Source organism: Oncorhynchus mykiss, chromosome 5 (genome assembly GCF_057628025.1).
Source record: "Oncorhynchus mykiss isolate SJ-2025 chromosome 5, ASM5762802v1, whole genome shotgun sequence".
Lineage (NCBI taxonomy): Eukaryota > Metazoa > Chordata > Actinopteri > Salmoniformes > Salmonidae > Oncorhynchus > Oncorhynchus mykiss.
In genome coordinates this window covers 62,164,483-62,181,298 of record NC_143026.1, presented here as the reverse complement: position 1 = coordinate 62,181,298, position 16,816 = coordinate 62,164,483, and the positions used below count along the sequence as shown (strand labels likewise).

At 42.4% G+C, this 16,816-nt stretch overlaps 1 protein-coding gene across 2 annotated transcripts; it reads left to right on the top strand.

Annotated features, from left to right (window-relative positions):
* Positions 1-154: 154 nt before the first annotated feature.
* Positions 155-4,339, top strand: ndufa11 (NADH:ubiquinone oxidoreductase subunit A11). 2 transcript variants are annotated; one of them, XM_021603677.3, is made up of 4 exons: positions 155-487; positions 872-964; positions 3,666-3,788; positions 4,161-4,339. In XM_021603677.3, exons 1-4 carry the CDS (start codon positions 409-411, stop codon positions 4,271-4,273), a joined length of 408 nt encoding a protein of 135 aa, XP_021459352.1. In that variant the 5' UTR covers positions 155-408; the 3' UTR covers positions 4,274-4,339. The 2 variants fall into 2 exon arrangements, with proteins under 2 accessions (XP_021459352.1, XP_021459353.1); XM_021603678.3 differs by having other exon boundaries at positions 313-433.
* Positions 4,340-16,816: the final 12,477 nt, after the last annotated feature.

The window sequence follows — 16,816 nt, the reverse complement described above, 5'->3', positions numbered from 1 at the left end:
GTAGCGCTCAACAGTACATCCCACTTGTAAAGCAGGTGCTTCGTCTTGATGTTCTTTATCGATAGCTTCCGCGACGCTTCTCCATTTCAAATAAGCGCGCTCTCTTTCGCACATTTGACGTAATCACTTGATCCTCCGTTCTTCCTGCTGCCTCAGCCGTCACTAGTGTTGACAGCGTTACAGACCATTTAGAAATAGGTTGTCAATGTGAGATGGTGTTTTATTTATTATGTAGCTAATAAAACATGTACAAATAATTGTATATTAAACGTATAAAATCAAATTTGTCAACAAAGTACTATTTATAGAATGTTTGTTTGGTTTTAATAAAGTTTTACAATATCAATTCTCGTCTTCATATTTTTTTTCATCTCGCGATGTCTCCTTGTCCTTCATGTGAAATCCAAAATGGGTTATTGGGATCTGCAAGAAGGTAAGGATTGTGTCGAGAAAACATGGATCACCACCAAATTAGGCACAGCTCTAGGTAAGTCGTACACAAAGGAAAGCATTATAAATTAGCTAGTTAACTGTTGGTAAAGAGCGGTAACGCTAACTAGCCATAACATAGTTACCTGCCAATGCCATGCTAGTTCTGCTAACACACTAGCAGGTAACGTTAATGTTTTGTTTTTAACTAATGTAACGTCAGTTAACGTTGTTTGGTTAGCCAGTTGTTTAGCCAGCATCTTCTGTAAGACAGTACAGCTAAATAGGACATTAAACATTGGAATTTGAACGAGGTTTACCAGTTAGCTAGCAAGCATTTCATAGCTAACATTCTTGTAGCTAAATACTTGACAAGTAAGTAGCTAGCTAGTCAACTCTGGACACAGTAGTCTAACATTCTATTTTTTTTTCTTACACACAGGGTTGGTGGGTTCAGCCTATCACATTGTGGCATTCCAGCCTGATTCTGCAATCCAAGCTGTTCAGAGAGCCACAAATGGCACAGTAACCATGGGTATGTGTTTCTAGTCTCATATACAGCAGTAATAATAATAACCTTGCTTACTGCCATGAAGATATCATGATTACACCTGAAATCTGAATACGCAGCTACCCCTCCTAGATCAGTAGCCAATAGTGTTCAGGCTATGATCTAAAAGGCAACACTGATCCTGTATCAGCACTCCTACTCTGGGACACTGTGGATACGGACCTAGGTCCCCCCATCCATGTAATCTTATACATTGTGATCGCAAAAGTAAAACTGATCCTAGATCAGCGATCCTACTAGTAGAGGATTTGTAGATATGGGCCCAGGTCAAAATGCTGCAATTCACCTAATATTGCACCTGAGTCTCTATATTTTCCTTGTGTGAGTGATGGTGAAAGTGTGCTGTTTGATCTTAGTGTTTCAGTGGTAATAAGAAACATGTTTCTGTGATCAGATGTTTGTTATAAGGATTTGTAAACAACATACAGTTAAGGTGGGTTATGCTACTCAGGGTACCAATCTTTTTAGCTAACATTACACTCCTTGCCACTCTTGTCATTTGCCAAAGAGACTGGGCTTTTGGCAATCTCAATGTTCAATATGCAGCTGGATTTACAGCGCAGTTGCTGATTTGGTAGTTGGAAACCACATGCAATTTTTCCATTAAATACTATGGAACATGGGTACAATTATAATATTTTAAGAATAACAATAGAATAACAATAAACAATACCTTTATGACCTGCAGTCATTCTCTTGTGAGAAGGCGGTGTCAATGCAAGATCATATTGTTCAAAGTGGCTAGAGATGACTCAAATCAAAATCATCTAATTTTATTTGTCACATACATGTTTAGCAGATGCTATTGCGTATGTAGTGAAATGCTTGTGTTTCTAGCTCCAACAGTGCAGTAATATCTAACACTTTCACAACAATACACACATGTAAAGGAATTATAAGTATTTGGATGAGCAATGTCAATGGCATAGACTAAAAGATACAGTAGGATAGAATACAGTATATAATGATGAGTAATGCAAAATATTAGGGATGCATTATATATTGGTAAGGATATTGGAATCGGCCGATATTAGCTAAAAATGTCAGATGTCTAGTTTAACGCTTATGTGCAAAACCGATGTCAAAGCTGACGTGCAGTTGAAGTCAGAAGTTTACATACACTTAGGTTGGAGTCATTAAAACTTGTTTTTCAACCACTCCACAAATTTCTTGTTAACAAACTATAGTTTTGGTAAGTCGGTTAGGACATCTACTTGGTGCATGACAAGTCATTTTACCAACAATTGTTTACAGACAGATTATTTCACTTATAATTCACTGTATCACAATTCCAGTGGGTCAGAAGTTTACATACACTAAGTTGACTGTGCCTTTAAACAGCTTGGAAAATTCCAGAAAATGATGTCATGGCTTTAGAAGCTTCTGATAGGCTAATTGACATAATTTGAGTCAATTGGAGGTGTACCTGTGGATGTATTTCATGGCCTACCTTCAAACTCAGTGCCTCTTTGCATGACATCATGGGAAAATCAAAAGAAATCAGCCAAGACCTCAGAAAATAATTCTAGACCTCCACAAGTCTGGTACATCCTTGGGAGAAATTTCCAAACTCCTGAAGGTATCACGTTCATCTGTACAAGCAATAGTACGCGAGTATAAACACCATGGGACCTCGCTGCAGTCATACCGCTCAGGAAGGAGACGTGTTCTGTCGCCTAGAAATTAACGTACTTTGGTGAGAAAAGTGCAAATCAATCCCAGAATAACAGCAAAGGACCTTGTGAAGATGCTGAAGGAAACGGGTGCAGAAGTATCGATATCCACAGTAAAACGAGTCCTATATCGACATAACCTGAAAGGCTGCTCAGCAAGGAAGAAGCCACTGCTCCAAACCTGCCATAAAAAGCCAGACTACGATTTGCAACTGCACATGGGAACAAAGATCGTACTTTTTGGAGAAATGTCCTCTGGTCCGATGAAACAGAAATAGAACTGTTTGGCCATAATGACCATCTTTATGTTTGGAGGAAAAAGGGGGAGGCTTGCAAGCTGAAGAACATCATCCCAACCGTGGCGGCATCATGTTGTGGAGGTGCTTTGCTGAAGGAGAGACTAGAGCACTTCACATAATAGATGGCATCATGAGGAGAGAATTTTCGTGGATATATTGAAGCAACATCTCAAGACGTCAGTCAGGAAGTTAAAGCTTGGTCGCAACTGGGTTTTCCAAATGGACAATCACCCCAAGCATACTTTCAAAGTTGTGGCAAAATGGCTTTAAGGACAACAAAGTCAAGGTATTGGAGTGGCCATCACAAAGCCCTGACCTCAATCTTTGCTGTTCCCTTGCACAATTCATACATCTCCGCTGGCATCTCCATTGGCCTCTCTCTTCATTCCTCTCATAGATTTTGAACCAGTAGCCTAGACCAATTATTTATACATTTGAGGTGGTTGTGGTAAAAATGCAACAAATGGGAATCCTCTGTTCTTCCCGTGCCCTATGTTTACAATGAAATGTATTACGTCAGAATGTCCAATGTTAGGTTTCCAATCAAATTTATGGATTAAGTTTGATAGAACATGTTCCTGTCTAATTTGCATAATATTGGATGATAACTATAAGGGGTTATTGAAAAGAGGTGACAACCAGGCTAGGTTTATGCCAGTGTAAGTATTTTTTTTGTCTTTCCTTCCTAAACAGCTGCCTTGGGGGCCATTTTTGGAATGACCACTTGTCTAGCTGCACAGGCCCGGGATGCTCCTGATGACCCTGTGAACTACTTCATCGGAGGCTGTGCATCAGGAGTCTTTCTTGGAGCTCGTAGTGAGTATGCTATATATTACACAGTATGCTGAATATCTGGGTTGCATTCAGTAGGAACAAATGGGAGCAAAGGTTTCAAAACAAGGAAAATTAGTCTTCTCATTGGGAACGTTTGGATGGAACATCCTGGTTCCAAGCATTTTCTTCCAACATTTCATTCCAAAAAGCAGTCATTTCCCTTCAGCGCTTGTTAACTTCCCTATGCATATCTAAGATGACTGGTTGTAAAAGCAATTGCTCTTTGTAGGGCTGTGAACTTCCTCTCATCGCTAGATGTTTGCTCACGGTACAGAGGGGCAACAAAGATAATATCCGGCCTCTCCATATCTTTTCCACAAATAACATGTATTTTTTTGTCTCTTTGATCTATAGCTCACAGTGCAATGACAGGCACGACGGCATGTATTGGGCTGGGGACACTGGCCATGTTCACCAAGGTGGGCAAGATGGAGGGCTGGAGATTAGCGGGACCACCGAGGATGTAAACAGCCTGAGACTATATATCAACATGTATATTGTATATTACTTGAATAAACTTGTGTAAAAGAGTAGTCTATTAGTCTGTATCCTGCACCTCCTTGCTTTAGCCACAAGGTGGAGACATTGGTGCAAATTGGCTGGGGTGTTAGCCAATCAACTCCAATTTGCAATGGCCTCTTAATCAGTCATTTAGATCACAGTTAATCTGAGAATGACATAAGAAGGCATTAGTCTCCCAAGCAAACACTTTAAAATAAGGGCTGTGTTTCATGTAGGCTTAACCTTGCTTGATGTTTTGATAAATAAACATGTAAATCTCTCTAGGACAAGGTGACTTGTATTTACCGGCCAAAAATAAAACGCTAATTAGCTGCTAATGTGACTATCATAAAGAACTACAAATGCCATGATGAGCTGGACAAGACTGTCAAATCAAGGCAACGGTAAGAATCTCTCGATCTAATGTTAGCAAAGTTTTGACAATTCTGTGAACTGTCTTGCGCAAGTTTTAAATTGACACTAGCTGTTCGCAAAGGTGTCAGCTAGAGATGACATGCAGGGATTTGTATTATTGCGTGATGTCTACTTGTCATTTTCAAATCAGAGTAAATGCAGCCGAATATATTGAAAGAAGTACCCGTGTCCGAGAGATTTACATGGTTATCAAAACATCACACCAGGGTAAGCCTACACGAAACAGACCTTATTTTAAGTGTTTTTTTTAAATTCCCTATGGGAAAAATTAATATTGGAAAAATACGATTGGCACTGTTTGACCACTAGGCTTTATAGGTATTGTGGGGCTCTTGTAAAACATTTATTGCTTTTGTACACTGCTAAATTGGTGAATAACTGGTTGAGCAAAATCATTTTTAACTCATTCCTACACTGGTTGCCAACATCGGTGCAAAATAATGTCTTAGGGAAATGTGATGCAATTGTGATTGCCTAAAATGTATGAGAAAAATATATATTATTTTCCACTCTTACCTCTGGATTGGGCAAGGCAACCACACTGGACACTTCAAATTTAGACCTCATCAGGGTTGTTATTTTGCATCTGGATACCTTAGCTCTAGGTCAACTTCCACGGCGGTCTTAATTCTCACAATGTGTAAAAGAAATACCAAGAGATATATTAGGTGATATAGATTCAGTATGGATGTAGGGCTACAAGCCGGTCTCCTATTCTAGTAGTGAAGGTTGTCTAAACAAAGTACATCTGTGTCAGTGGAGGCTGCTGAGGGGAGGACGGCTCATAATAATGGCTGGAACGGCAACAAACACATGGTAACCATATTTTATGTATTTGATACCATTCCATTGATTCCGTTCCAGCTATTACCCTGAGCCCGTCCTCCCCAATTAAGGTGCCACCAACCTCCTGTGATCTGTGTCCCTTGTGTTCTACAACCTTGGTTTTACAATGTATAGCAATTATACTAGAAGGGTATTAGATGATACCATAATTATTTGCATGGTTTTAACAGTGGTAATAGACATTTTACTTTCTATCCCACTCTGCTTTCATTGAATTGAATGAAGGATGTTTGATGTTTCTTTCAAAAGGCTCACCTGATTTATTAATTGGACAGGATTTTGAGGGGAAGCATTGGTAAATCACATACAGTTCTTTTGAGAGAATCCAATCAGGATTGACAGTGTGTGTGTGTCAGGATGGAATGTGACCTTCCACATCATGCCATTCCCAGTCTGTGAGTCAGCTGTGACTCAGTGGTAGGCCCTCACCACTCAATAGGGCCACCCTACATCCCCTCATCATACGTAAATTCTGTTAGAATACTTTGACGTGTTTCTGATGTTTTCCCACTACTCTTTGAATAAATACTGATCTGACTTGGCTGGGATGGTGTAAGCAATGTAGTGCAATCCTTGCCTCTTCACCTACCTGGCACACTTGATCAGTTAGTAGCTTAGTCTTATGCTGGACCTTTCTCTCCATCCATCAATGCTTGGAAGTCAACTTCCTGTGACAGTCCCTGGAATGGATCCCTGTGATCAATCTGTTCTATCTCCATTGCACAAACATTTTCATTAACACAATGCAATCATGTGTTCATGAGCCCTATCATACGTGTAAACAATTCATGGCTTCAAGTTGTTGTTTTTTGTTGTACTTTTCTCCCTAATTTCGTGATATCCAATTGGCTAAGTCTTGTCACATCAACACTAGGCCAATTGTTTGCCACCTTGTGTCTCCCGGTCACGGCCGGCTGTGACACAGTCTGGGATCAAACCCGGGTCTGTAGTGATGCCTCGATGCAGTGCCTTAGACCGCTGCGCCACTCGGGAGGCCCTGGCTTCAAGGTTTACATATTTGTGTAGTCTAATTATTTACAGTGATGTGAAGTATCTTGCCTGTTGATCTGCATTGTTTTTAAGGCAGGTTATCCCTCAGTAGCTGAATCAGGCTAAGCATTCAGTCGGTTGGTCTGGCTCTGGCCGTGGGACGGTGTGGTGGAGGGAGGGCAGCAGAGGGGCTATAAAGGGGATCAAGCCCATTCAGAATTACACATCACATGTTTGGCAGCCATTTCCCAAGTGTTGAGGGAAAACTAAAGACTTGCACCTTACTATTGGCATGTTGAAGAAGGCCTTCATGGTGTTCAACCTTTATTGATGTAACCTGCAAGTAAAGGAGCCCCCCACCAAAACTGCATTTACAGGCAATTACTGTAAGTATTATGGTTCAGCACATAAGCACAGTGAATGACAAGTGAAAAACCAACTGCATCTTGTTTGTTTTCGGAGGTATCCTGACAGGAAAGACAGGATGATGGTGACATTTTGGAAGAAGATTGAGTGAACATTTGGCTATGCTTTAATCTTAGACATTATGGAGGTAGTACGTGTGTGTGAGACAGACAGACCAAGACTTGGCCCAAATTTGCTGCAAGCAGGTCGTCCATCTGTAGTGCTCAGAGTTGCTATAGTCAGAGGTGAGTAGCGCAATAATCCACCCGTCTACTGGTACATTAGGACGGCTGTTGACCCTCGTTACGATCCCAAATCACATTCCCCTCTCAATCAGGCTTTCAGTAATGAGGGGAGATAGGTAGGCAAAAAGAGGGGGAGAGACAGAAGTTGCTCAGATTTCATATCTGTTTGTCTGAGAGATGGGGGTTGTCATTAACCATTAAGCCGTGACTGAAAGAAATTGGTTCACGCAACACCCTCAGACCACATTTGGACATCTAATACACTTGGCCAGTGGAAAACTGCTAGGACCAGAGCAGTGGTGTCATTAAACCTGGGCTTCTGGGGATTCAGTTCCAGATGGTTTTGGTCCAGCTCTGAACCTTTTGATGGTCCTGTGTGATCTTAAGTATGCTCCCTTGAATGCTCGTCTCTCTCTCCTTTCTTCTCTCCCCTCTCTCTCTCTCTTGGAGGACCTGAGCCCTATGAACATGCCTCAGGACTACCTGGCCTGATGACTCCTGCCTTTCCCCGCCCCCAGTCCACTTGTTTGTGCTGCTGATCCAGTTTCTGCTGTTCTGCCTGCGGCTATGGAACCTGTTCAACGGAGCTGCTACCTTATCCTGGACCTGCTGATTCAACCCTCTCTCTGTAACGCATCTGCTGTCTCGATCTCTGAAAAGCCAACTGACATTTACTCCTGAGGTGCTGACCTGTTACACCCTCAGGTCCTCACTGACATTTTCAACCTCTACCTGACTGAGTCTGTAATGCCTACATGTTTCAAGCAGACCACCATAGTCCCTGTGCCCAATGAAGCGAAGGTAACCTGCCCTGATTACCGCCCTGTAGCACTCACGGCGGTAGCCATGAGCCTTTGAAAGGCTGGTCATGGCTCACATCAACAGCATCCCCTCGGATACCCTAGACCCTCTCCAATTCGCATACCTCCCCAACAGATCCACAGATTACGCAATATCAACCGCGCTCCACACTGCCCTTTCCCACCTGGACAAAAGGAACACCTATGTGAGAATGCTGTTCATTGACTACAGCTCAGCGTTCAACACCATAGTGCCTATGCAGCTCATCACTAAGCTAAGGACCCTGGGACTAAATACCTCCCTCTTCAACTGGATCCTGGACTTCCTGACGGGCAGCCCCCAGGTGGTAAGGGTAGGCAACAACACGTCTGCCATGCTGATCCTCAACACTGGGGCCCCTCAGGGGTGTGTACTTAGTCCCCTCCTGTACTCCCTGTTCACCCACGACTGCATAGACAAACACGACTCCAACACCATCATTATGTTTGCTGACAACACAACAGTGGTAGGCCTGATCACCGACAACGATGAGACAGCCTATAGGGAGGAGGTCAGAGAACTGGCAGTGTGTTGCCAGGACAGTAACCTCTCCCTCAATGTGAGCAAGACAAAGGAGCTGATCGTGGACTACAGGAAAAGGCTGGCCAAACAGGCCCCCATTAACATCAACAGGGCTGTAGTGGAGCAGATTGAGAGCTTCAAGTTCCTTGGTGTTCACATCACCAACGCTCTATCATGGTCCAACGACGACAGCTTTTCCCCATCAGGAGACTGAAAAGATTTGGCATCGCTCCCCAGATACTCAAAGTTCTACAGCTGCACCATCGAGAGCATCCTGACCGGTTGCATAACCACCTGGCATGGCAACTGCTCTGCATCTGGCTGTAAGGCGCTACAGAGGGTAGGTCCTATTTCCAGGACCTATAAAATAGATGGTGTCAGAGGAAAGACCATAAAATTGTCAGAGACTCCAGTCACCCAAGTCATGGACTGTTTTCTCTGCTACCACACGGCAAGCGGTACCGGAGCGCCAAGTCTAGGACCAAAAGGCTCCTTAACAGCTTCTACCTGCAAGCCGTAAGACTGCTGAACAATTAATCAAATGGCCACCGGACTATTACCTTAACCCCCCCCCCATTTGTTTTGTACACTGCTGCTACTCGCTGTTTATTATCTATGCATAATCACTTCACCCTTACCTACTTGTACAAACTATCTCTAACCTGTATACCCGCCGCATGCTGACTTTGTACCGGTACCCCCTGTATATAGCCTCGGTATTGTTATGCTACTTTGTATTATTTTTTACTTTAGTTTATTTGGTAAATATTTTCTTAACTCTTCTTGAACTGCACTGTTGGTTTAAGGCTTGTAAGTAAGCATTTCACGGTAAGGTCTACACTTGTATTCGGCGCATGTGACAAAGATTGATTTGATTCTATAACCACTGATTATTATTTGACCCATCGAAAATCAAATCAAACACTTTATGATTGCGCAAGAAAATAGTTTTGATGGGATCATCCTCTTTTTAATAGAGGCCATCAGCTTTCTATAGGCTAGGCCTACTATATTTATTTAGCACCTTGCCTAATATTAAGCACATTGCTTCGCTTTACAACCAGAGTAGCCTACCTGGCTGGCATGAAAATTAACAGAGGGAAAACCTTTTGCTATTCAAGTACATATGGAAGACACGTCTTTTTAAACCCTGCCCCTGTTCCGACAGGTGCATGATAATGACCAAACTGGTTTCACACATATTATTTAGTATAGGAAAGACCAGATTAAATTGAGAATATTGCCTTAGAATATTATAAAGTACTTATCAAATTGTGAATGAGAGACTGATGAAGTGTGTGCAGCCTGCTCAAGAAAGAGAGTAGAGTGTTTCCCTTTCATGCAACTTTTTTCAAATCATAATTCGTCACATCATGCAGCCTTAGGCTATATGTTTCGATTTCTGATACATTCTAACGTTTGTATCACAACTAAATAACTCTAAGCACATACTGTAGGAGGACAAAGAATAGAAAAATAGCCGCTCCCTCAAAATCATTTGTGGAAAAAGATCCTTTCAAGTTTATTCAGCTGTGTTCAATTGTATTATTCTTCCTATAAAATATAAAATAATGGCACGGAATTATAAGAAAAATTAACAAGTGTAGCCCACAGCCATATGGCATAGCCAGATCAGGACGACTCAGCATATGCTATTCTGTTCTTCTGAAATAGGCTACATTTTCTTCATTTCATAATGTTTCTTTAGACCTGCCTAAAATAAATAATGGATTGATTGTGATGGTGTAGACTATATTAAATGGATTTATTAGACGTTTTAAAATGTAGATGTTCCAGCGGTCTGCATCCAGTAGGCTATGCGTGGAAGGCGGAGATGGTAAACATGTTTAAGTTAATTAACTGTCAATTACCATGAGACCGGCAGTAATTTGAATAATAATCACCAGCTGACAAAAATCCCTATCTGTAAGGTCCCTCAGTCGAGCAATTCATTTCAAACACAGATTCAACCATAAAGACCAGGTAGGTTTTCCAATGCCTTGCAAAGAAGGGAACCTAGTGGTAGATGGGTAGAAATACAAAAAAGCAGATATGGAATATCCCTTTGAGCATGGTGAAGTTATTAATTACACTTTGGATGGTGTATCAATATACCCAGTCACTACAAAGATACAGGCGTCCTTCCTAACTCAGTTGCCGGAGAGGAAGGAAACCTCTCAGGGATTTCACCATGAGGCCAATGGTAACTTTAAAACAGTTACAGAATGTAATGGCTGTGCTAGGAGAACTGAGGATGGATCAACAACATTGTAGTTACTCCACAATACTAACCTAATTGACAGGATGAAAAGCAGGAAACTTGTAAAATAACAAATATTCCAAAACATGCACGTTCATAAGAGACAATATCTCTTTCATTATCACTGTATGCACAGGTTTACCCCCACTCTATTCACATCCTACTATACCTTTGTCTGTACATTATGCCTTGACTATATTCTACCGTGCCCAGAAATCTGCTCCTTTTACTCTCTGTTCTGAACGTACTAGGCGTCCAGTTCTGTTAGCCTTTAGCCAAACCTTTATCCTACTCCTCCTCTGTTGCTCCGGTGATGTAGAGGTTAATCCAGGCCCTGCAGTGTCTACCTCCACTCCCATCCCCCAGGCTCTCTCATTTGTTGACTTCTGCAACTGTAAAAGCCTTGGTTTCATGCATGTTAACATTAGAAGCCTCCTCCCTAAGTTTGTTTTATTCAACTCCCTAGCACACTCCACCAATCCGGATGTCCTAGCCATGTCTGAATCCTGGCTTAGGAAGACCACCAAAAACCTTGACATTTCCATTCCTAACTATAACATTTTCCGACAAGATAGAACTGCCAAAGGGGCCAGTGTTGCAATTTACTGCAAAGATTTCTTTTTTAAAATTAACCTTTCCAGAAACAAGTCTCTCACCGTTGACGTTTGCTATAGACCACCCTCTGCCCCCAGCTGTGCCCTCGACACCATATGTGATTTGATTGCCCCCCATCTATCTTCTGAGCTCGTGCTGCTAGGTGACCTAAACTGGGACATGCTCAACATCCCGGCCATCCTACAATCTAAGCTTGATGCCCTCAATCTCACACAATTGATCAATGAACCTACCTGATATAACCCCAAATCTGTAAACACGGGCATCCACATAGATATCATCCTAACTAATTCACCCTCCAAATACACCTCCCTACACCTCCGTAATGGGTCTGCGAGCAAACGACCACCCCTCATCACTGTTAAACGCTCCCTAAAACACTTCTGCAAGCAGGCCTTTCTAATCGACCTGGCCGGGGTATCCTGGAACGACATTGACCTCATCCCGACAGTAGAGGATGCCTGGTTATTCTTTAAAAGTGCCTTCCTCACCATCTTAAATGGGCATGCCCCGTTCAAAAAATGTAGAACCAGGAATAGATATAGCCCTTGGTTCACTCCAGACCTGTCTGCCCTTGACCAGCACAAAAATATCCTGTGGCGTTCTGCATTAGCATCGAATAGCCCCCGTGATATGCAACTTTTCAGGGAAGTTAGGAACCAATATACACAGGCAGTTAGGAAAGCTAAGGCTAGCTTTTTTAAACAGAAATTTGCATCCTACAGTACGAACTCAAAAAAGTTCTGGGACACTGTAAAGTCCATGGAGAATAAGAGCACCTCATCCCAGCTACCCAATGCTCTGAGGCTAGGAAACACCGTTACAACCGACAAATCCACTATAATTGAGAATTTCAATAAGCATTTCTCTACGGCTGGCTATGCTTTCCACCTGGCTACCCCTACCCCGGTCAACTGCCCGGCACCCTCCCTCCAAATCTGGATCCCTCCAAATCAGCCGGGCTAGACAATCTGGACCCTCTCTTTCTTAAATTATCTGCCGAAATTGTTGCAACCCCAATTACTAGCCTGTTCAACCTCTCTTTTGTATCGTCTGAGATTCCCAAAGATTGGAAAGCTGCCGCAGTCATCCCCCTCTTCAAAGGGAAAGACACTCTAGACCCAAACTGCTACAGACCTACAGTGCCTTGCGAAAGTATTCGGCCCCCTTGAACTTTGCGACCTTTTGCCACATTTCAGGCTTCAAACATAAAGATATAAAACTGTTTTTTTTTTGAAGAATCAACAACAAGTGGGACACAATCATGAAGTGGAACGACATTTATTGGATATTTCAAACTTTTTTAACAAATCAAAAACTGAAAAATTGGGCGTGCAAAATTATTCAGCCCCTTTACTTTCAGTGCAGCAAACTCTCTCCAGAAGTTCAGTGAGGATCTCTGAATGATCCAATGTTGACCTAAATGACTAATGATGATAAATACAATCCACCTGTGTGTAATCAAGTCTCCGTATAAATGCACCTGCACTGTGATAGTCTCAGAGGTCCGTCAAAAGCGCAGAGAGCATCATGAAGAACAAGGAACACACCAGGCAGGTCCGAGATACTGTTGTGAAGAAGTTTAAAGACGGATTTGGATACAAAAAGATTTCCCAAGCTTTAAACATCCCAAGGAGCACTGTGCAAGCGATAATATTGAAATGGAAGGAGTATCAGACCCCTGCAAACCTACCAAGACCTGGCCGTCCCTCTAAACTTTCAGCTCATACAAGGAGAAGACTGATCAGAGATGCAGCCAAGAGGCCCATGATCACTCTGGATGAACTGCAGAGATCTACAGCTGAGGTGGGAGACTCTGTCCATAGGACAACAATCAGTCGTATATTGCACAAATCTGGCCTTTATGGAAGAGTGGCAAGAAGAAAGACATTTCTTAAAGTGTCGTTTAAAGTTTGCCACAAGCCACCTGGGAGACACACCAAACATGTGGAAGAAGGTGCTCTGGTCAGATGAAACCAAAATTGAACTTTTTGGCAACAATGCAAAACGTTATGTTTGGCGTAAAAGCAACACAGCTCATCACCCTGAACACACCATCCCCACTGTCAAACATGGTGGTGGCAGCATCATGGTTTGGGCCTGCTTTTCTTCAGCAGGGACAGGGAAGATGGTTAAAATTGATGGGAAGATGGATGGAGCCAAATACAGGACCATTCTGGAAGAAAACCTGATGGAGACTGGGATGGAGATTTGTCTTCCAACAAGACAATGATCCAAAACATAAAGCAAAATCTACAATGGAATGGTTCAAAAATAAACATATCCAGGTGTTAGAATGGCAAAGTCAAAGTCCAGACCTGAATCCAATCGAGAATCTGTGGAAAGAACTGAAAACTGCTGTTCACAAATGCTCTCCATCCAACCTCACTGAGCTCGAGCTGTTTTGCAAGGAGGAATGGGAAAACATTTCAGTCTCTCGATGTGCAAAACTGATAGACATACCCCAAGCGACTTACAGTTGTAATCGCAGCAAAAGGTGGCGCTACAAAGTATTAACTTAATTTGAATATAATTTGAATAATTTTGCACGCCCAATTTTTCAGTTTTTGATTTGTTAAAAAAGTTTGAAATATCCAATAAATGTCGTTCCACTTCATGATTGTGTCCCACTTGTTGTTGATTCTTCACAAAAAAATACAGTTTTATATCTTTATGTTTGAAGCCTGAAATTTGGCAAAAGGTCGCAAAGTTCAAGGGGGCCGAATACTTTCGCAAGGCACTGTATATCTATCCTACCCTGCATCTCTAAGGTCTTCGAAAGCCAAGTTAATAAACAGATTACCGACCCTTTTGAATCACATCGTACCTTCTCCGCCATGCAATCTGGTTTCCGAGCTGGTCATGGGTGCACCTCAGCCACGCTCAAGGTCCTTAACGATATCATAACCGCCATCGATAAGAGGCATTACTGTGCAGCTGTATTCATTGACCTGGCCAAGGCTTTCGACTCTGTCAATCACCACATTCTTATTGGCAGACTCAACAGCCCTGGTTTCTCAAATGATTGCCTCGCCTGGTTCACCAACGACTTCTCTGATAGAGCTCAGTGTGTCAAATCGGAAGGCCTGTTGTCCGGACCTCTGGCAGTCTCTATGGGGGTGCCACAGGGTTCAATTCTCGGGCCGACTCTCTTCTCTGTATACATCAATGATGTCGCTCTTGCTGCTGGTGATTCTCTAATCCACCTCTATGCAGACGACACCATTCTGTATACTTCTGGCCCTTCTTTGGACACTGTGTTAACTAACCTCCAGACGAGCTTCAATGCCATACAACTCTCCTTCCGTGGCCTCCAACTGCTCTTAAACGCAAATAAAACTAAATGCATGCTATTCAACCGATCATTTCCCATACCTGCCCGCCAATCCAGCATCACTACTCTGGACGGCTCTGACTTAGAATACGTGTTTAACTACAAATACCTAGGTGTCTGGCTAGACTGTAAACTCTCCTTCCAGACTCACATTAAGCATCTCCAATCAAAAATTACATCTAGAATCGGCTTCCTATTTTGCAACAAAGCTTCCTTCACTCATGCTGCCAAACATACCCTCGTAAAACTGACCATCCTACCGATCCTTGACTTCGGCGATGTCATCTATAAAATAGCCTCCAACACTCTACTCAGCAAACTGGATGTAGTCTATTACAGTGTCATCCGTTTTGTCACCAAAGCCCCATATACTACCCACCACTGTGACCTGTACGCTCTTGTTGGCTGGCCCTCGCTTCATACTCGATGCCAAACCCACTGGCTACAGGTTATTTACAAGTCTCTTCTAGGTAAAGCCCCGCCCTATCTCAGCTCGCTGGTCACCATAGCAGCACCCACTCGTAGCACACGCTCCAGCAGGTATATCTCACTGGTCAACCCCAAAGCCAATTCCTACTTTGGTCGCCTTTCCTTCCAGTTCTCTGCTGCCACTGACTGGAACGAACTGCAAAAATCACTGAAGCTGGAGATTCCCATCTCCCTCACTAGCTTTAAGAACCATCTGTCAGATCAGCTCACAGATCACTGCACCTGTTCATAGCCCATCTGTATACAGCCTATCTATCGACCTCATTCCCATACTGTATTTATTTATTTAGCTCCTTTTGCACCACAGTATCTCTACTTGCACATCCATCTTTTGCACATCTACCATTCCAGTGTTTAATTGCCATATTGTAATTACTTCGCCACCATGGCCTATTTATTGCCTTAACTCCCTTATTTGACCTTATTTGCACTAAAAATTACACTGTGTTATTGACTGTATGTTTTGTTCTTTCCATGTGTAACTCTGTGTTGTTGTATGTGTCGAACTGCTATGCTTTATCTTGGCCAGGTCGCAGTTGCAAATGAGAACTTGTTCTCAACTAGCCTACCTGGTTAAATAAAGGTGAAATAAATAAAATAAAAAATAAGCGAATACTGGAACAATATTTCTAACATAGAACATGGGGAATGGTCAGAGGCAATCTATAGAACACTGTCATTTTGTTTGTTATTTTGTGATGTCATTAAAACGTTATGAAGGAAATACTGTAACTTGGAAAGTATACCCACTACATGTACGAACTTTCCACACTATGCATTGTGCAAGTAGTATGAAAAATTGTCAACGTTTTTTTTGTTAAGAGAGGGATGTGATTTGAGAAGCTATAAGAGATAATGGTTTTACATAAACTTTGCACAGTGACAAGTCACGCCCCGAGTGAGGTCAGAGACTGAATGCTCCTTTTGAACAAACTGTATAAATGATAAGAGAAATTAACCTACTAGACCAGAAAAGCGTCAAGCTGTAGCTACACATTTAAACTGGTTTGAACTGTGAATCTCAACACAAGGTAGAGACGATAAACTCACCTCCCGAACAATCACTGGTACGGCTGATTAGCTGTCCTAAATAAAGTATCTTCGAAAGCGAATTTGGGTAGGACCATTCTGTTACTCTGCTCAAACCATCGATACGGTTGGCTAGCCTATCTACAAAGAGGCATCTTCAAGAGCTAATGTAAGGAAAATCAACTCTGTAGTTCTGTTTAGGACTACACAACAAGTCACCAGATACCAGACAACTACAGAGAAGAACAACGGTAGAAGACTTGTTGGAACCGTTTTGGACAATCGGAGCCTTACAAGCGTGCCGTGAAAAGGCACAACTCACTTTCCAAGGCGACCCTGTCCACGAGAGAGATCCGGCGAACCAAGGCATTTCACGTAAATACATTCATGATTTCTTACTCAAAGCGGGCGTCGGTTCGTGTGCAAAGTATATGGTTACTGTAAGTGAGAGTAGTTTCTGTAAGTACCAATGTTAAGTATCTCTGCCCCCTCTCTCCCC